The 21512-nt window shown below is 35.2% G+C and overlaps 1 protein-coding gene across 1 annotated transcript in view; it reads right to left on the bottom strand.

Moving 5' to 3' along the window:
* DPYD (dihydropyrimidine dehydrogenase) overlaps window positions 1-21512 on the bottom strand; it is a 945375-nt gene that overhangs the window by 469785 nt on the left and 454078 nt on the right. The window contains exon 13 of the mRNA XM_025289449.3: window positions 17784-17999. Coding sequence (XP_025145234.1) covers window positions 17784-17999 — 216 coding nt within the window. The remainder of the gene's footprint in view (window positions 1-17783; window positions 18000-21512) is intronic.

Raw genomic sequence — 21512 nt, 5'->3', positions numbered from 1 at the left:
CACTTTCTACCATAACGGGGTGTCATCTGCATATTTGAGGTTATTGATATTTCTCCCAGCAATCTTGTTTGCAGCTTCTGCTTCATCCAGCCTGGCATTTCGTATGACATACTCTGCATATAAGTTAAATAAGCAGGGTGACAATATACATACGTACTCCTTTCCTGATTTGGAACCAGTCTGTTGTTCTATGTCCAATTCTAACTTGCTTCTTGACCTGCATACAGCTTTCTCAGGAGGCAGGTAAGGTGGTCTGGTATGCCCATCTGTTTCAAAATTTTCCACAGTTTGTTGTGATCCACACAGTCAAAGGCTTTGGCATAGTCAATAACGCAGAAATAGATGTTTTCTTGGAACTCTCTTACTTTTTTGATGATCCAGCAGATGTTGGCAATTTGATCTCTGGTTCCTCCGCCTTTTCTAAATCCAGCTTGAACATCTGGAAGTTCACGGTTCACGTAATGTTGAAGCCTGGCTTGGAGAATTTTGAGCATTACTTTGTTAGCGTGTGAAAGTGAAGTCGCTCAGTCGTGTCCGACTCTTAGCAACCCCATGGACTGCAGTCCACCAGGCTCCTCCATCCATGGGATTTTCCAGGAAAGAGTACTGGAGTGGGGTGCCATTGCCTTCTCTGCCTTATACTCTAACCATGTGCTTATCCAATCCCCATTCAACAGGAAAGAGCACCTATAAACCCAGAGTATAAAATCCAGACTGTATTCCTCTTTGCTTTCTACCAAAAAACTAAATATGATTTATTTTGTATTTAACACTTTAACGCTTATGTATTTGACATATAACATATAACATGTCATTTCCATTTTGTTGATATGATATCACCATCTTTTTAGAATTATTACTTTAATTCCAAGACACTCTTCAAATAAGAAATCATTCCTCCAACAAACTACAATCAAAGTATCTCCAATGACTTGGCAGTCCATGGAAAGTAAAGACAGCATGTGAGATGAATATAATTGTGTGGTAGTCTGATCATTCTTTGGCATTGCCTTTCTTTGGGACTGGAATGAAAACTGACCTTTTCCAGTCATGTGGCCACTGCTGAGTTTTCCAAATTTGTTGGCATATTGAGTACAGCACTTTCACAGCATCATGTTTTAGGATTTGAAATAGGTCAAATGGAATTCCATCACCTCCACAAGCTTTGTTTATAGTGATACTTCCTAATGCATCTGTGATGCATGTAACTTTAAAGTTAATTTTAATTCAAAGATTTTTTCAGAGTATATAAGGTATATTTCTTTCTATTTAAAAACATATAGCATAAACACAACTTCAAATCCTCCATGGAAAACAGTGAGAATAAAAATATACACATTCATTTAATCAGATGCATGAAAGTGAAAGTGAAAGTGAAGTCATTCAGTCGTGTCTAACTCTTTGCAACCCCATGGACTGTAGGCTACCATGCTCCTCCATCCATTGGATTTTCCAGTCAAGGGTACTGGAGTGGGTTGCCATTTCCTTCTCCAGAGGATCTTCCTGACCCAGGGATCAAACCCGGGTCTCCTGCATTGTAGGCAGATGCTTTACCATCTGAGCCACCAGAATCAGATGCATACATGTAGTTTGTTTGCTAATAAATCAGGAAAAGAAATGTTGACACTATAATTTAATCAAGGGCTTCTTATCTTTCAAAAATCTAGTTTTGAAACACTTAAAATTTTATCTTTCTTTATTAACAGAAAAGTATAAATACAAGATTTATCGTGCATCTATGACCTTTTGCTTCAAATGCAACCTAATGTTCTATTCAAAATCTTATTTCAAAATCCTCAAAGATGTTGGAATCTAGAGGCAAATGGCAGAAGCAATCATTTGGTTCAGGTCTCCTTTAAAGGGGAGATGTGTATGTATACCACACTTCATTTATAAAGGGCCTAAATTTTTCAAAGCATTTTGAAAAATGCTTTGAAAAAGTTCATTTTGAAAAGTTCAATTTACTTACAAGGAGAATTTTCATGTTTATATTTAAACCATAGATAACTTTCTGAAATGAAGTTATATTTCCTCAGCTATAAAGAACAATAGCAACATGTATACCTGTGGCAGATTCATTTTGATATTTGGCAAAACTAATACAATTATGTAAAGTTTAAAAATAAAATAAAATTAAAAAAAAGAACAATAGCAACAAAACACATTTTTAGATCTTTTATTTTTAAAGTACTAAAATTTTTTGTAACTCCTCCAGCACTACTCACATGCATTTAGAAATGAAATACATATAATTTAATATTAGACTATTCTGTTCTTACATTTTACTAAATTTAAGCAAATTCCATTTGAATGGTAAAATTGCATAAATAATAAAACAGAAATTCTCCCATTACAAATAATATTTTTTATTCCTTTAAAGCATTATTCAAACTTATATCTGTAGTATGTCTACTATTTTATGGTTTTTGGTTATGCATAAATGAAATATTAAATAATTCACCCAAGATTCGATTCCAAATCTTCCATCAGTCATATTTGCTATTTTTTATGTTATCATAAAGAGGCAGTTTTTTTCCTTAGATATGCGGGATTTTTTTTTGGCACATGATACCAAATAACATATGTTAAAAGGAGGAACTGTAAAAACACAATGTGTACATTAATATAATGTGATAGAGTGTATCAGAGCTGATAACTTCCAGGCAAGCAGTATATTTACATGTTGAAGCACATTTTAAGCCTTCCTTTACTCACATAATTTAGGTTTCAAATATATTTCGCAATTGCTCACTGTAGAATAGCTGCAGAACTGCAACAAAACTTTCGTATAAAAATGAAAGCCCTTTTGTTTCCACAAAATCCTTATTCTGTCATCCACTGGCAGTGAGTTTTCCAGTCGTGTTCTCTGCCAGTCCTTACCAGTTTGCCAATTACACAAGCTGCTTCCCAGACATCAGACACAAATTCCACAAGACTGCTGTGCAAGCGTACCCTAATTAACCATCAGCTTAATTAGACAATTTACTGTGTAATTAGCAGGCAATTAGTCAACACCTCTCAGATCTTATTGACTGCTGTGACAGCCTTTCCGTCTCTCCACATTCCAACACACAACAGCAACCATGCTTCTAGCACTCTGCAACCCACTACGGCATGGTTCTGGATGGAGAAGTGGGTAATATTATACAACAAAGGAAAAAATCAATACATAGTCTGTCCAATTATTGAATTGTTTATAAACGTGTCTTTTATTTAATACTGGAAGTTCAATATTAAAGATATTTAAGTACCCACTCCAAAAATGGTTTTAGAGCCAACTGCTTACATCTTATTTCATGTTTTAATGTAAAACTGTAAATCACATGTACTATGAATTATGCTCCAAGATTGACTATGCCTGTAATAATTTGAGTGAATTTTCTGCTCTGTGTGTAAGAGAACTACTCGATTAAATCCCATTAATGTTAATAACAGTTACAGACACAAACCCCACACATATTAACAGAATGTATTCTAGAGTTTGGAAGCATTTCCTAGTTCTCAGTGAATTATGAACGGGTTCAGAAATCAGGAAGTAATCATATCTTGGTGTTTTAACATTTACATTAACACATTAATTTTTACATGAAAAAGCATTTTTAAAAATGTTTTTCTCTGAGCCCATGTGTATGTCACATAACATCCACTGCTCTTTGAAAGGCAATTTCTGACCCTTCTAAAAGACTTTCCCTTTTCTGGGGATTTTATGACTAGAAACTAGTGGGATTCCAACAGCCATAGGAAACAACAATTCTTTACCTTTTTTCTTTTCAGAAATATTAAAGATGAAGTTTTGGGGATGATTTAAAAGTCACAAAATCCAGTGAGCCAATTTCATTCTCACCTATGGCTTCTCACTAATTGTTCTTCTTGCCTAGAACTTTTGGGCCCTTACATTACAAAAAAAAAGAAATAAAGAAAGAGAAAACCGTTGCTAATGGGAAAATGTAAATAATATAGAAAAAAATTTGACATAATAAGTACATTAGCTTAATTGGTAAAAGTAGAATGAGATGAGGTCTGAGAGACAGGCAGAACCTATATGATAAAGTGATCTGTACAAGAATTTTGGATCTTAGTTAAGAGCTATGAAAGCCATTAGACTGTTTTAAGCAAAGGAGTGGCATGGTGTGACTTAGGTTGTAAGAAACCAGTTAGACTACAGTACGGAGGACACAATTTAGCCTATGGTATGCAGGCTGGCATGCAGGAAAGGCAGGAGCAGAAGCAGACAGGTTCTTGTAGGAAACTGGAATAGTATTTCTGTGAGAACTCATGGTGGCTCAGATGTGGGTAATACTAGTGGAGATAACTCCTTCAAGGAGACGGGCAAAATAATAGTGATTTTCTATGCTTTAATAAATGATTACATAACTATTAATGTTTTAGTTTGGCTTGCAGATGGTAATAATATTTGCAACTCTTACTGACATGGTGTTTCACATGTTACAAATCATCTTTTACGTCTACTTTTTTTTTTTTTAATTCAAACTGAGCTTCATTAGAAAACCATAAAAAAGGGAAAACAAAGGCTTTGCTGAAAACTGACTAACTGCAAGGTACTCTAGAATGCTTCCACTGACCCTTCCTTCCTCTCCTTCACTTGGGCCCAGACTTACATTGCTGTCTTACACCTCTCCCAGTCTTCTCTGCCTTCATTCATATTTTCTCTCACAGGTATTTCACCTAATAACTTTCTAACACATTTAATCCCATCGCAGCAACTCTTTTGTGGAAGATCTGGACTAAAACAATTCTGATGGCATGTTAAACAGAAATAATCAATTAAGTGACAATCACGGCATCTAGAAAAATTTCTCAATATGAAAGAAATTTTGTAAAATTTAAGAAATTTTTGTAATTTATTTTCACATAATTAATATCATAAAATGTCACAAAATTTTCACATAATTTAAATTTGGCACAGACTTTAGTAATGCAACTGTGTTGAAATACAAATTTTGGTTGAGATCTTAAGGGGAATTGAAATAAATTACAAAAATAAATTCCCATTGAGTAAGTTTCCAAATAGGTGACAAAAATCTGTTTAAGGAATCCTTATACCCTTCACCTTCAACAGAATACAAAAGCATTCTGGAAATTATAAAATTATTTCTTTGGAGGACATTAATGGTGTGTTTTGAGTCTCATTGCCATACCAAACTCCAAGAGAGTAGTTAAAAAAGTGACCCTCATAACACTTGATATGTGTTCCCTGCAATTTTATTTCCCTTTTGAAGGGTGAAAGCACAATGCATGGTGCCCGACTCTGATATGTCTGAAGGGTAAAGCCTGAGTTGCCTGCTACAGAAAGATGAGCTAGAGGAGATGCAACTGTACCTTGACCAGTCTGTAGTCCTAGGATTTGTCAGGGCAAAGGCAATACGGACCAGTTTAGGAACCCTATAAAATAAGGCTCAAGCTCTATTCAATAGGGGCACCTAGAGAGGCAAAGAGGTCTCAGCAGAGAAAAGTTAATGAACCCAATGGGCTCCCAGGAGTTGTGAAGGGAGTAAGCAATAACCAAAGACTCAAAGAACCACTGCTGTGCTGTGCTTAGTCACTCAGTCATGTCTGATTCTCTGTGATCCCATGGATTGGGACCTGCCAAGCTCCTCTGTCCATGGGGATTCTCCAGGCAAGAATACTGGAGTGGGTTGCCATGCCCTCCTCCAGGGGATCTTCCTAACCTAGGGATGAAACCCAGGTCTCCCACACTGCAGCAAATTCTTTACCATCTGAGCCACCACGGAAGCCCCAAAAGAACCATGGGGGAGAGTATTCCCTAATGACTGGAGGAATTTTTGTAGAACCCATGTGAGCCTAAAAAAGTATGAGTCCTAAAGAAGAATAATATAGATGTAAAAATTCTATTTATCCAAGAAAATAAAATTATTCATCATGAAGGGAAAGTGAAAAGTGAAAGTCAAAATCGCTCAGCCGTGTCCAACTCTTTGTGATTCCGTGGACTGATTAGTCCAGGCCAGAATGCTGGAGTGGGCAGCCTTTCCCTTCTCCAGGGGACCTTTCCAGCCCTGGGATCAAACCCACGTCTCCCACATTGCAGGCAGATTCTTTACCAGCTGAGCCACAAGGGAAGCCCATCGTGAAGTAGTGACATTTAAAAATTTATTCTTCACAATAATGCTTAATACTATGTTAAATTCTAAAACATATTAGACTAGGGAAATAGGCAATAAGTAGGTACTTTCCAACTCCTTCAATTGGAGCTGCCTTCCAGAGGCTTACGTTTAAGAAAGGAAAAAAGGAACAAAAAAGAATCCATTCTATCTTATTTAATAAATCAATTTTATCAATTAAGTAAAATTTTATAAATGTTTAAAGAATGTAGAGAAGATAATTGGTCAACACAGTGACAGAGGACTTGCATCATCACTGGCCTTTAAATATTAGAATAGGAGAAGTCTTTGTAAGGAGAAATGGTAAAATTAAAGTGTAGATAATGGAAACATAAACCCCTTGACGAGAATGGATTAATCAGAAAAGAGAGACTTTGTCTGTTTGGGAGGGGAAGTGGAAGTGATCACTGAAATGGTGAATGGAAGTTACATCATGATTAATAGTGACTTCCAAACTGAATTACACAATTCCTCTGCTTTAAAACCCCTTCAGGTCCCTGTTGTCTATACAATCACATTTAAATTCACAGCACAACCGGCCTTTCCCAGAGTCACCACAGCTACTTATACCACCTTGCAAAACATGCTGAATCTCACTTAAGATTCATGCTGAAACTTAAATATGCTTGGCACGCTCAAGACCTTGGATGTCCATGTGCTATTCCTTCTGCCTAGAATGAAGATACAGCTCAAATGTGAAGTCAGTTTTCTTTTTAAAAAAGTAAAATGCTTATTTTGAAGTCACATTTTTAGTCTAAGAATCTCTGCTGTCTGGTGTCAACATTTAGTCCTGCATCTTTGGTGCATATTCTGAACGAGTTTAAATTTTCTAGAGCAAAACCATTTACACACACATATACTCAGAGAGGCACACTATATGAATGGCCAGTGCCTAACACATGTATGCTGAGTGAATAAGATAAAAAAAAAAGTGTATATAAAGACAATTAGCAGCAGCTCTCAGAATACATCTAGTCCAGTCCATATACTAAAAGTGACACTTATGACACTTTTAGATAAATTGTAACTTTAATAGAGGGTGAATTTGGCAGAAACTAATGATAAATTGTTCCAAACATATGGGATATTGTGCGAAAACGTGCAAATGAATAAGCAGAGCAGGATAAAAAGGCCAGTGGACTTAGCTGAAATGAAAGAAGCAGATGGGGAAGTCGGGTAAGTAAAGGTAAGTGATATATAAAGAGAAAGTGTTGCTGAATGTTTCTTTAAAAAAGCAGCTACTTCCTTAAGCATGCATTGATACCTTATTTCAGAAATAGTGGTGATTATGAAGCAGTAAATACTGAATATAAAGCCCATTACAAGTCATCTAAGAAAAAGAAGCATAAATACAACTACAATTTAAAACTGAACAAATTCTTATAAAATAACAAAATAGACAATGCAGGCATGTTTTTAATAAAAATTTGAAAGTGAGGTAACCAGTGGGCTTTTATATTTAAAGTTTTGTTTTAAATGAATGATTCTTTACTGGAAAATTACATGGATGGAGGAGCCTGGCTGGCTACAGTCCATGGGTTTGCAAAGAGCTGGACATGACTGAACAACTAACATACTTAACTGAAGGATAAAGAGTATCCTTATGCAGTGTGACAAGCCTCTTATTAAAAATCAAGAAAGAAAATACAAATCCAAGGAGGGTATTATGGAATTCAAGTTATCTTAACTTTAACCAAGACTGTATCATTCTTTTTTTTTAATTTAAATTTATTTATTTTAATTAGAGGCTAATTACTTTACAATATTGTATTGATTCAAATACACCTAGAATATGGATATTTTTCAGCTAGTTAAATTTAAAATCTGCAATTGAGATTGAGACAGGATGAACATGAAATCAGTTTCCCAACAGCAGGATTATACTTTGAGAAAATTTCCATTAGCCATAATTATGAGAATTTTCTATTAACCTTGACGCCATTTGCTTAAAAAAAAAAAGAACTGAATAAGAGGTATTTTTCCACTACGTTAGGTTCTGCTACCAGCTAACTCAGATCAAAATTGTACACGTCAATTTATATTATTAAAAAACCTATTTGAGTGTCACTTTACCCATTCTATCAAAATGATTAACTAATTAACAAGTGTAAAATCACAGTCTGAAATGGAAAAAAGGTGGAAAAAAGACATAATTATATTGGAAAATTGATTGGTCTCCATAGTCAGCTAGCCCAAATGGTGATATAGAAAGTAAAAACAAAAAATTGAGAACACCTTAAATAACTTTAATAATGCACCAGGTTAAAAATACTCTTTAGGTTACAGTTGAAAGATTTATGCTTAAAATTCGAAGTATGTGTTTAATCTGTTTAGAAACATCACAATCTATATATTCTCTTGAATAAACTAAGCCTGGCATACATGACATGCTTGAAAATTATTCATTTAGAACTTTGGTCTAACTTGCAAGATTTAGCTTCATCATTGCAAGTGTAAACAATAATGGGCATGCAATATTCTTTTGTTGTTAGAGAAATCAAGGTTATATCAGAGGAGAGCTTGCTAAATTGTCTTGAAGTGAACACTTGGATGAAAATCTCTCATAGGACTACTACATGTGGACTGCAGCCTTTAAGAAAACGTATTCTTTATAATCCGAGGATGCATAAATTTTACAAATTGTAAATTCAGTCAAATTTGTGAATATAATTCATCTAAATAACAAAGGGCTTCCCTCATAACTCCATCCATGGGATTTTCCAGGCAAGGGTACTGGAGTAGGTGGCCATTTCCTTCTCCAATGGGGTCACAAAGAGTCAGACAAGACTGAGTGACTTCACTTCAATTCCCTCATACCTCAGTTGGTAAAGAAACTGCCTGCAATGCAGGATACCCTGGTTCGATTCCTGGGTCAGGAAGATCCGCTGGAGAAGGGATAAGCTACCCACTCCAGTGTTTTTGGGCTTCGCTTGTTGCTCAGCTCGTAAAGAATCCGCCTGCAATGAGGGAGACCTGGGCTCGATCCCTGGGTTGACTAACCATGTGAAAATCAAACTGTTACTACACAGAAATCATTGATGATTTTAGCATGCTAAAAGTTCCCCAGATGAAAAGTTTATACTGAATGTGCTTAAATAATTTTAAGTCCTTATTTAATGTATAGATATATATTAGGAAAGCAATACCATACAGTAAAAACAAATTACTTATGTACTAAATTTAAAGCCAGAACTACAGCAGTGAAAATAATGCAGTGAACTGTTGTTCATTTATTGTTTCACAGATTTTCATGATAAGGAAATTTAGAAATGCAATAATAAAAAAATATTGGTTTTGATATAATCTTTTACAAACACAGATCTTCATTGCTCATAAGACTTTCCAAAAGGAGTTATAAGAGTAAATTGTGATTTTCTGTATTGTAATCCAAAGAGAATTAGCTAGGCACTAAAATATTATTGTGAAACTTATTTGTGAAATTCCCCTTAACAATGTTAAAGATTATTTTCAATATTTATAGTCCTGACAGTTTTAGTCCTAACTTTTGTCTGGTTGATAGGTGCTAGCAATTTGTGCAAATGCCAGCAACTTCCTCTCAATTAAGATAATGTGGATTGAAACAAGATTCTGGAAATCCACATGGGAGAACAGACAACCAACATGGTAAAAAGTGTGCAAACCTTATTATGGGAAGGAAAACAGGACTATTTAGAAAGAAAAAAGAAAAGACTTGTGGATAGGACATGAGAGCTGTCTCCAAGTAACTGAAGAGCTGTCATGTGGAATTGTGGTTTAAATTAGAAGCCTATAATTATTCATTCATCTAACAAGTATGCATTGCGTCCTTCTTATCTGCCAGACATGGTTCTTGGCACTGGGCATACAGTAGCGAGCAAGAAAGATAACATCTCTCTTCTTATGAAGCTTACTTCAAATGGCTAAAACAGAAAGTAGACACATAAATAAATGATTAAGAACATGGTAATTTCATATGGTGACAAGCACAGTGAAGAAAGAACCACCAAGGAAATGTGGGACAGACAGAATGAGATTTGAGTGGTCAGCAAAGAATTCCCTGAGGAAATTTTTCATGTGAAAACGGAAAGAGAAGCAAGAGCAGTTGTATAAAGACGTGAAGGCAGAGCAAACACAAAGAAAACAGCCGTCAGAAATGGAGGAGCTGACCATGTAAGAGGGCAGGAAGGAAGGACAGTATGGTTGGAGAAGGATGGTGCAGGAAGACTGGCTTTTCATGAAAATGGATTCCCAGAGGTTTTTAATCAATCCGTCTCTCCCCCACCAGGGCCCACCTCTCAAGAACCCTGAAGCAAGGGGTGGGAGACCCTCAGGGCACCTGTTCAAATGAACTCCAAATGCTGATGGAGACAAACTGCCTTCATTTTTAGACATGAATTTATCCAGAGAGGATATACAGAGAAAAGAGTCTGGATTTGTATCAAATAGATGGGGGTTCAAAACAAGGCATGGCAGATTTAAACCGCTGAGTGAGAGAAGCCACACCTATGCTCCTGGGTCCTGTTTGAGGACCCAAGAACATGAATGAAGCCATCAGGGACCAGTCAGCCACCAAGAAGGGTGTCAGACAGAACAAGTAACATATCACATGGGGCAAAAAGAAGCTTAACCAACTGAGCCTTGACCAGATTACCAAACTATAGGATCAAGAGCAGATTATTTGTTGTTTTAAGCCACTAAATTATGGGGCAGTTTGATATATAGCAATAAATAAGTGAGACAGAAATGCTTGCTAGTCTAAAACATGTGGCAATGGATTTCAGATTGAGAGGCAGGCAGAAGCCTCTCTTGAAAACTCAAGAATAGTCTGCTAGTAAAGTCTGGAAGAATGCTAGTGGAAGCTGGGAATGAAGTGTGAAAACTGTTATTGGCGACTGGGAATAGAGTGGACTGTATTATGTAGTGACAGAACAATTGGCAAGAATGTCACTGGTGATAATTCAAAAGACAGAAAACGTACATAATGCATTTGTGGATCTGACTAAAGATATCTCTAGACAGAATGCTTTAAGTGTTTGTTGAGTGTTTCTTCCCAAGTATAATAAGGTACAGTAATAGAGAAAAAGAGCCAAAAAGGATATATTTGATTGCTAGAGTAAAGCAGATGAGCAAATGAGACTAGCACTTGCTGGGTTGGAAAATAAAGCTATTATTTATACTTTATCTCTCCTGCAAGAAGATTTTCAAACTAAGAAATGACTGCAGGGAAAAGACTGCATCAAGAGCTTTTCTATATGGTACTTCATTAGAACCTTACAAAGATTTTGCAGGAGTCCTAGTGGATTCTTCCAAGTAGACAATATCGATTCTAAGCATCTCTAGGACGCTGTCATAGCAGCATCACATATTCAAAATGGAGAGAAGTCTGTCTCAAATAATTATGGATGTGGCTCTGGGGCATGATTTGAAAGGTTTTTAAAAGAGTTTTTGGTGACATCACTATGATCTAGGATTAAAATGGATAATTCAAAATAAAGGAAAGAATAAGAATTCCTAACTTTCTATGGGCAGAAATATTCTGAAAAGGCTACTCAACTGCCAACATGGGCCATGATTGGTCCTCTCTAAACAAAAGAAAACAAAACAAAACTCAGAAGACAGAATCAACAGTCCAGAAGGTAGGGCCAATAATGGATAGGACAATGGATTAGGGAACCACTACTTGGGAGTAGAATGGGCTTCCCCGGTGGTGCTAGTGGTAAAGAATCTGCCTGCAATGCAGGAGACCTAGATTCGATCCCTGGGTCAGGAAGATCCCCTGGAGAAGGGAATGGCAACCCATTCCAGTGTTCTTACCTGGAGAATCCCATGGACATGGCAGCCTACAGTCCATAGTGTTGCAAAGAGTTGGACACAACTGAAGCAACTTAGCATGCATGCATTCAAGAAATAGGTAAATACCATCTGCTCAATGGTGGGAAAAACAGCAAAATCAAATCACAAAGGGGCATACATGCAGCATGGAAGGATTATTGCAACTGTCTTTATAAACACACTACCTACAGCATGTATATTGCATCTTGTAACTTGTTTTGTCCCAGAGTGTACAGTGGAAGTGACAGTGTGTGACTGGGGTCTCTATCTCAATGGACCTTGAAGCTTCCACTCTTGCCTTTTTAGAACACCAAGAGGAAAGAGATATTATGAAGAGATGGATGGGGGCCAGCCATCTCAGCAATTACAGCAACTTCGACTAGACACATGAGTGGAGGCATCATGCCAGTCCCCAGGCATCCCTCCAATTGACTGCAAAGGCATGAATGAGCCCAGCAGACATCATGTGATGCAGAAGAACTTCCCATATGAGCTCAGCCAAACTGTGTGTGTATGTGTGTGTTCAGTCATGTCTGACCCTTTGCAACTCCATGGATTGTAGCTCACCAGGCTCCTCTGTCCATGGAATTTCCCAGGCAAGAATACGGATATGGGTTGCAATTTCCTACTCCAGGGGATATTCTCAACCCAGGGATCAAATCTGTGTCTCCTGCATCCCTTGCACTGGCAGGCAGATTCTTTACCACTGGGCCACCTGGGAAGCTCCTTCAACCAAACTACCAGTGTAGTAGTTTAACTGAGTGAAAAAGCAATTGTTCCAAGGCCTTGGCACTTTATTTAAGTTTCTCAGACTATTATAGTTGATCCTTGAACAGTGCAAATTTGAACTACACAGTCCACTTCTTTGCAGATTTTTTTTTTCAATAATTAAGTACTATAGTACTATATGGGCCCATGGTTGGTCCAATCTGCAGATGTGGAACCGCAAATACAAAGAGTTGAACTATAAAGTTATAAGCAGATTTTCAACTTTGTAGGGCATCAGTGCTCCTATTACCCATGGCGTTCAAGGGTCCAACTGTATTTCATCTTAAAAAATTTACTATCTATCTTATAGAGATATTATGAAGATTCAATGAATAACTTATGAACAGTATTTGGCAATGTCCGTGTCCATACATTCTAAGTACTCAATAAATGGTAGTTAGTAATATGTATAAAAATAATAATCATAACAATGACCCCCAAGTTCAAACAATAAGTTCAAGACAGTGACACAGAAGCAACCTTGAACAGAGACTGGAATTGCCCAGGTCAAATTTCTTTTCCCTAGATGGCACTACATTTCCATACTTGTTAGCCTTTCTCTAGGATATTTATTTACTTGGAAGAAGAAAAAAAAAAAAAAAAACCATATTTTAAAATCAACAATTCATTTATGTTAATAAGTTAGATTAATTTATGTCATGATGTCTCCGAGGGCAGAACTATAAAACACGGATGCAACTTGTGAGAAGGCTGATTTGGGGACAATGAATGGAATACATTTCTAAACTAGATCTTTCTATACCTATAGCCGGCTGCATTGCCTTAAAGATCTAGCATGTTCTGTCACTAAAATTATTCAAGAACAGGCTACATTTTTTTTCGTCGGGGCTCTTCACACATGAGCTTAGATAATTCAGCCAGGTAATTTTTATTCCCCTTGCTGATACTGTGTGATACTTACACTGTTTTCTAAAAAATTCTCTGTATTTTTAAAGGCTTAGTCAACAACCTAAAACTTAATATGCAGTCTATGCACTTAGAAATTCCACTGACATTTTCATTTTTAGACATATAAACATAAACTATAAAAGCAACCTAGGATATGAAAATTTTAAATTGGCCTTTTCTCCCTTGATTGAGATCAATACTCAGAACAATCAATTTTTTTGTGTTAACTATCTGTTTATGTGGCTAGAAAAAAAAATAAGCTCAATATGCTGTTGCCAAGAAATCTATGTATTCATTTACTAATTCATTTATCCAAAGAATATTTATGAAACATTTATCAAACTCTTCCTATACACTAAGCATTGTGCTGTGTGGTATAAGACTATTTTATGGCAACAGTTACAATCAATACTTTGATGCCAAAGACATAATGAAGAACCTTAAATATTTCTCAGATTTTAGTTTTCAGTATTTTATGTTGAGAGAAACTCATTATTTGTATATCTATTTACCTAATTATTTGATACTTAAAAAATAAAATATATGCATTCAAGATATTAAAAAATCAATCACAAGTGTACTGTAATATATATATATAGGTATGTGTGTGTATATGTGTGTGTATATATATATTTATATATATATATATATATATATATGGCTTATAAATGAACAGAACTTCTGCTTAGGTTTGAATTTGATTTAGGATAGTGGTAAACCCTTCTGAGTTTATCTGTGTAGTAAAGATATATACACCCTGCAGTTAGATATTATATATTTGAAGTATATAATATATTGCTACCTAAGAGAAATAAATAAAATAAAATTAACAAAACCAAAACATGTTATCTATTTTCTATCAGTATAATGCAAACACAGGTAAGGAGGTTATTTTATATGAAATATGAACAATATCTAATATTGCCAGTTAAACAGAGCATTACATTAGTTTGTCGTGAGAGTTTGGCTTTAATTAAGCTTGACCAATTGATTTCTTTCCTACCTTTTTAAACTGGAACTCAGTATATATTTATATTAAAATGTTATAATTATATTTTAAATATCATTTTATAGTGATATTTCCAATATTATCTTTATAAACAGGACTTCAAGAAAAGCAATCTAGGTATTTTGGGAAACTCTAAGCAACTCTGATTTGGGAAGGAAGAATATAGTTAATAAAAGCCAACTTTTATGCTATTTAACACAAAAGCAAACACAGGTCTTTGTTATATTTAACATTAAAAGACATCATTTGCCTCTCTAAAGAAAGCACATACAGCCTCTATACAGACTGCACAGTAAAGAATAATAATATTTCTCTTTACTGAGATATCAACTGGCATTTCACTGTAAGTCAATGGTCTATCGTTGCTATAGCACATTAGACCTCAATCTGGCATCTACAAATGTCAAGAGTATATATATAAATATATAGGGTGAAAATCAAAGCATGTTCCAAATGCTCCAAAAATTTTAAAAAAAGGGAAACAAAGTTCACCTAAACACGCTTGCTGTAGAAATCAGTGTAATATTCAGCTGTCAATCTAGAAAAACAAAGAGGGACCCACACTGTCAGTAGGACAGGATAATAAAATTTCCAGCAGATGTTCAGACAGGGCTCTAATTTTTACTGAACTCCCTTGGTAAGCATTTAATTTCTTTATCATATGCAAGCTTGGCAAATTGTACTTCATCAAAACTGCATTGTGAAATATTAATATTTCATATGATAACAAAACTCCATAGAATAACCTTTGTCATATTAAAAGCATCCAAATTTCAAATGTCAGGACTCTGAATTTTAATACATTTTAAGTAGATTCTTGAAATTGCATACTAATTATAACAAGGATAATCTTAATTGGTATGCTATAATGTCACACAAATGTGTAGTACATATAATACTTGAATAGATGTCTTTAGTAAGAGGCTGTGAAAAACACGAGTTGTATACTACAATATTTCACCAATAAGAAAGCACAAAAATCATAGGACAATAATATATTTGAAACATATTTAATCATTAAATAGAGACAATATAAGAAAACAAAACAAAAAGTAGATCTTCATGATACAAACTGACTATGTTGCAAAATCATGTATGGGAAGTAATCATTTTTAAAATAGACTTACAGAAGCCCAAGGTGCATCCTTATTTATGTCACTACAATCTGCATGAGTGCACTTAAAATAGTTTTTGCACAAATATTTTGTTGTACCCATCATCAAAGTAAGTAAAACAAAGCTTCCTAAAACCCCATTATGTTTTATGTGCCAAATTTAATTTGCATTTGCCCATAACTCTCCTTTTGAAACATCATCACAGACTTCTGAATTGATAGATTAAATTCAAATTGGAGGTCTAGAAGGAAGTTAGCTCCCACATTCATTTCTGCTTGTGATCTTAATGAAGGTAACTGCTTTTACGTTACTGAAAGAGACAGCTTCACAAATCAAATGCATGTCACCAACAGAGTAAAGACGAATGTCTCTGATTAATCAGAATTCAATTTTTGTAAGCAAAGAAACCAGCAAATTTGAAGCAAACATCCTTTTTCCTACCATTCTTCACTTATTCCTAATTAGCTACCCATTTTTGTTTACAAATAAATTTTTTTCAATAGCATAACTAGTCATTAAATGGTATCAGAGATTCAGTTTTTCTCAATGGATTAAACATCGGATTAGAGCTTCTGAGTAATTCTTAAAGGAAGAATTGAAATACAAACAAATATAATGTCAATATTCTATAAAGCTATAAACAACTGATTAAGGATATTCTGGAGCTAAATTCAGTATATTGTTTATTTTTACACTTTATTTAACCAAAGAATTTCTGAGAATTCAGCCAATTTATTAAAAAAAATTCCTTTAGCTATTTAATATAAAAATATTTAGGTAATCTTTTTTCATGTACTAGGTTTCTAACTTTTGAGGATTTCTAGATAATCGTGATCACATAGCATCTTGTGAAGCTGTCAGAATGAGACAGCCAAGATGTTTTAGCCATAATAATGCCAGCTATTGATCCTAGTAAGAGGAGAAAGAAGAGAATGTGCTTAATGGGGCATTTTTGTTCTCTATTATTTTCTTTGCCTAAGGATAAGGCTGATTTAAATAATAATAGTCTTTTCTCGGTCACTAGATTCACACATTCTTATACATTAATTATTACTAACTACCAGTAAGTATTAAATATACCAATAGGTGTATCATCTAAAATTTTATCAATAAAAGATCAAAAAATGCTAAATTTTGCTGATCTTTTCTAATTGAAAGTCATATGAGGATGCAAACCTCTATTGCATAAATTATCCTACTTTTAAAATGTTCACTTATATACTTTCTGTATTTTAAAGACTCAATCTTAACTTTAATATGTAGTTAATTTTCTACTAAGTATGTCCACTGGCAATGTGAGTACACAGTCATAATGTCAAATTAAACTCAGGTCAATGCATTTGGGGAAACATTTCTGTATTTAAAAATTCAAGAAAAATCTTATTCCAGGCACCAATTAAGTTATACTGAGTGATTCATTTTTACATGCATTGGTTTCCAGAATTATGTGCAAGTCAAATTCATTGTCTAACTTTGAGTTGAGGCACATGTTCTCATTCACACACATTCAGAAATCACAAAATAATTAATAATGCCAAAATAAGAGTGAGTCTGTGATTATTAAATGAAATAGACATTCTGTAGTATTTACATTTTTGATACTTCCTAGACAAAACACAGTGATTCCCTGGTGGTTCAGGATAAAGAGTCTGCCTGCAATGCAGGAGACTGGGGTTTGATCCCTGGGTCAGGAAGATCCCTTAGAGAAAGGAATGGCTAAATACTCCAGCATCTTGCCTGGAGAATTCCATGGGACAGAGGAGCCTGGCGGGCCACAGTCCATGCATCCTAAAGAGTCAGACATGACTGAGTGACTAACACACACACAAAGACAAATGAGAAATAGAAATCTATCCCATTCCCCATCCTGAGACAGAAGAAATGTAATGAAATTAGCTCATTTGTAATAATCAGTCTTACCCAATAGTTTAATAACTGTTATATCTTGGTGAACCTTTGCATTATAATATTTATGCCCTAATTAAAATAAGTGATAGATATTTAAACACAACTTCAAAAATAATTTCTTACCTTATCAAGAGAGAAAGTTTTGGTCAGAGCAAAGGCCCATCCAGCTTCAAAAGCTCTTCGAATCATTGACGAACTGGTAGTTGGAGTTGCACTGGCAAGACCAAAAGGATTTGTAAACTTCAATCCAGCCATTTCCACACTAATGTCCACCAGATCAATGGGAGTATAAAACAGGGGGAGTTCGGGCTTAGCACAAACTGAAGCTCCATATTGTGACTGTAAAAAAAGACAAATAGCCAATAATTATTCTTGGATCACATCTGATTTCTCCATATAATCTTTTACAAAAATCACTTCAGCACAGCATTAATATTAATATAGATCACACTGGTCTGTTTGGAATGATTAAGACTGGCCAATAAAATCAGTTAGCAGAGAATAAAATTCATATATCATCTTTTTCTTATTTCAAAAGCAGTACAGAGAATATTAACAGAAATAATATCAATTAAATAAACAAAAAACTATACTTAAAACATACTGAGATTCAAACACAAAAAAGAATAATTTCAAATTTTATCTCCCTGAACCCATTAACCTAGCCTTTTTGTACTTAATTTGTAAAAGTATCTTTAGTGCTCAGAAATATGTTAAAAAAAAAAAAAAAAAAAAGCAAGTCAGGAGACCTAAATTCAATTTCCAGTAAATTCATTCTATTTATGAGAATTTAGGAAAGCCACCTAACACATCCTTGCTTTTTCTCCTTTACCATTTTCAGTACAGCAGCACAAATTCTGGCTGCCTAATTTCCTACCTCCTAGAGATACTGGAAAATGCAGGAAATCATAAGCCATAGGGAGACATCTAATTTGGAAAGTGGATAATGTAGTCATGTGTACGGGGACACTTTCTTCAGCAAAAACAGGTACCAAACAGTTAATGTTGAAATCGTCCATTGGCTCTCAAACTGTAAAATTATATTTGTTAAATGGGTAAAGTATAAAACTACCTTGAATTATTGGAAAAAATCAATCAAAAAATCCTTTACAAAGTGCATGGCCCACTGCAACATAGTAGGTGCTTGCCAAATGCTGTCTCTCTGATTGCAGAGATTATTAAAGCTTTCATCGGGTTCTTTATAAAATGTCTCTGTTTCTCTCCTTCTCTCCCTCCCTTCCTCTCTTTCTCTCTGTTTATCTTTGAAAGACAAATAATACTGGCAAATATAAAGAAGATGAATTTTCTTAGCCAAAGCAGTTACTGAATGGACCAGTCTAGTTAATTCTAAAGTAAGAACTCTTTTCTCTTGTGAATAATCACTCAAAAGTTGTTTGAGCAGAACTTTAATTTTACAGGAGTGTGGTCTTATGTAGATAAAGATTGCCATGACTTGCATAAAAATTATTTCTGGACATCCACCATTTATAATGCAAAGTAAAGTTCACTTAATATGTAAAAAGGCATCAAACTTGTCAACTGAAAGACTAATGTGTCTCTGGTGCCTGCAAAGTGGTGCCTGATGGCATCTACGCTTTGGCTGTGGCACGCATCTTCTGCCAAGAATGTTCTGGGTTTCAAGGCACATTTCTGAATATTGTGCAGTTCTATATTGTGTGGATAATTCTTCCAGTTCTCACATGGATTGCAGTATTATTAAAAGGATTATTAACAAAAACAAAAGTTATAATGTATAATATAACAAAATGCGGGATAATCTGAGATGTGTTAATTTGAGGCATGTGTGTCTGTGTGAGTGTGTGCAGGAATAGGTGAGGGAATAAACAGCTTCCATGAGATTTTCTCAGCTCTGTGCCTGCGTGCTCAGTCGCTTCAGTTATATCCAACTCTTTGCAACTCTATGGACTGTAGCCCACCAGGCTCCTCTGTCCATGGGATTCTCCAGGCAAGAACATTGGAGTGCTTTGCCATTTCCTCCTCCAAGGACTCTTTCCAACCCAGGAATTGAACCCGCATCTTCTGTGTCTCCTGCATTGCAGGCAGATTTTTTACCCACTGAGCCACCTGAGAAGCCCTTTCTTAGCTCTAAATAATAATTCAAACTGAATCAAGGAAGTTTGGATCAGATGAAGGAAGAATTTCCTGACACCACAGTTTGGTTAACACCAGAGAAATTTTACCAAAAAAAATTTCCTTCCATGTCTGAGGAACCTAGAAACTTTGGGAAACCTTTCATCTGATAATAATGATAGAAATACTTATAGTTCCATGTTTGCTGAAGTGATACAGTCTCTCATCTTTTTGTGGCTTTATACTGAAGTAATTAACCTCTTGAATCTCACAGGTGAATTTTAGTTTGTCAGAAATTATAGTTATACAGCTTTGGGCAATAGACCAAGGAAGTAGACATATATGTGTAATTCAACTTGCATTTCTTAATTTATGTAGTTTTAAATACACAAAGCATTGCTTTGAAATTCTTAAAAATGTTGCTACCTCAATATTTAGAAAGGAAATAATGTGGGTAAACTTTGCAAGATTTTTCTTAAGTTTCAAAACAAAAATGAAAAGCAAACAACAAAATACATAACAAAAAAAAATTAATACACACAAAACTTTTTCAAATGAGAGGTATAACTTTTAATAAAATGTATATTTTATTTTATCAACAAAAATACTACTAATGTATAGGCAGATAAGATACAACCTTTAGTTGTAATTTGTTATGGTTAGTTTGGTCACTAAGTTGTGTCCAACTCTTTGCAATCCCATGAACTGCAACACACCAGCCTTCTCTGTCCATCATAATCTCCCTGAGTTAGCTCAAACTCATGTCCATTGAGTCAGTGATGCCATCCAACCATCTCATCCCCTGTCATCCCCTTCTCTTCCCGCCTTCAATTTTTTGCAACATCAGGGTCTTTTCCAAGTGTCAGCTCTTCACATCAGGTGGCCAATATATTGGAGCTTCAGCTTCAATATCAGTCCATTCAATGAATATTCACGTTTGATTTCTTTAGGATTGACTGATTTGATCTCCTTACTGTCCAAGGGACTCTCAGGACTCTTCTCCAACACCATAGTTTGAAAGCATCAATTCTTCAATTCTCAGCCTTCTCTATGATCCAACTCTCACATACATACATGACTACTGGAAAAACCAGACCTTTTTTGGCAAAGTAATGTCTCTGCTTTTTAATACACTTTCCAGGTTTGTCATAGCTATTCTTCCAAGGAGCAAGCATCTTTTCATTTTGTGGCTGCAGTCACTATCCACATTGATTTTGGAGGCCAGAAAAATGAAATCTGACACTGTTTCCTCATTATCCTCATCTATTTGCCATGAAGTGATAGGACCGGATGCCACGTAATAGGCAGTCCTTTTTCATGTTGTACATACAGGGCAATATTTTTGTTTTGTTTTTGTGACTTTTTTACCATAGTGTGGTTATATTATAGCAACCCAGTCTGTTTGACCTCATAATATACTCAAGCCTTCATTTTCTGAAATTTGATAGCTTCTTCCCCTCTGCACTATTGCTCAAGGAACTTAAGCATCTTAAATTTCAGCCCTCATCACAAGGTTAATTCCTCCCAAATCCAAATTGCAACCTCCAGATTCAGATTTCCAAGAGACTTCAAGACATTTGGAAGTGGATGCTTTGTTGTTAATTCAAACTCAACTCCTTGAAAATGTACCTCATCATATTCCCTTCTAAAGAATATTATTCCAATATTCAATATAATATAATTTCACATAATACTATTTTTCTAGTCATCCAGTGAAGTGAAGTGAAGTCGCTTAGTTGTGTCCGACTCTGCAACCCCATG

Source organism: Bubalus bubalis, chromosome 6, assembly GCF_019923935.1.
Source record: "Bubalus bubalis isolate 160015118507 breed Murrah chromosome 6, NDDB_SH_1, whole genome shotgun sequence".
In the NCBI taxonomy this organism is placed as follows: domain Eukaryota; kingdom Metazoa; phylum Chordata; class Mammalia; order Artiodactyla; family Bovidae; genus Bubalus; species Bubalus bubalis.
Note: the sequence above shows the minus strand (reverse complement) of the source record. Positions and strands in the feature narration are given on the sequence as shown.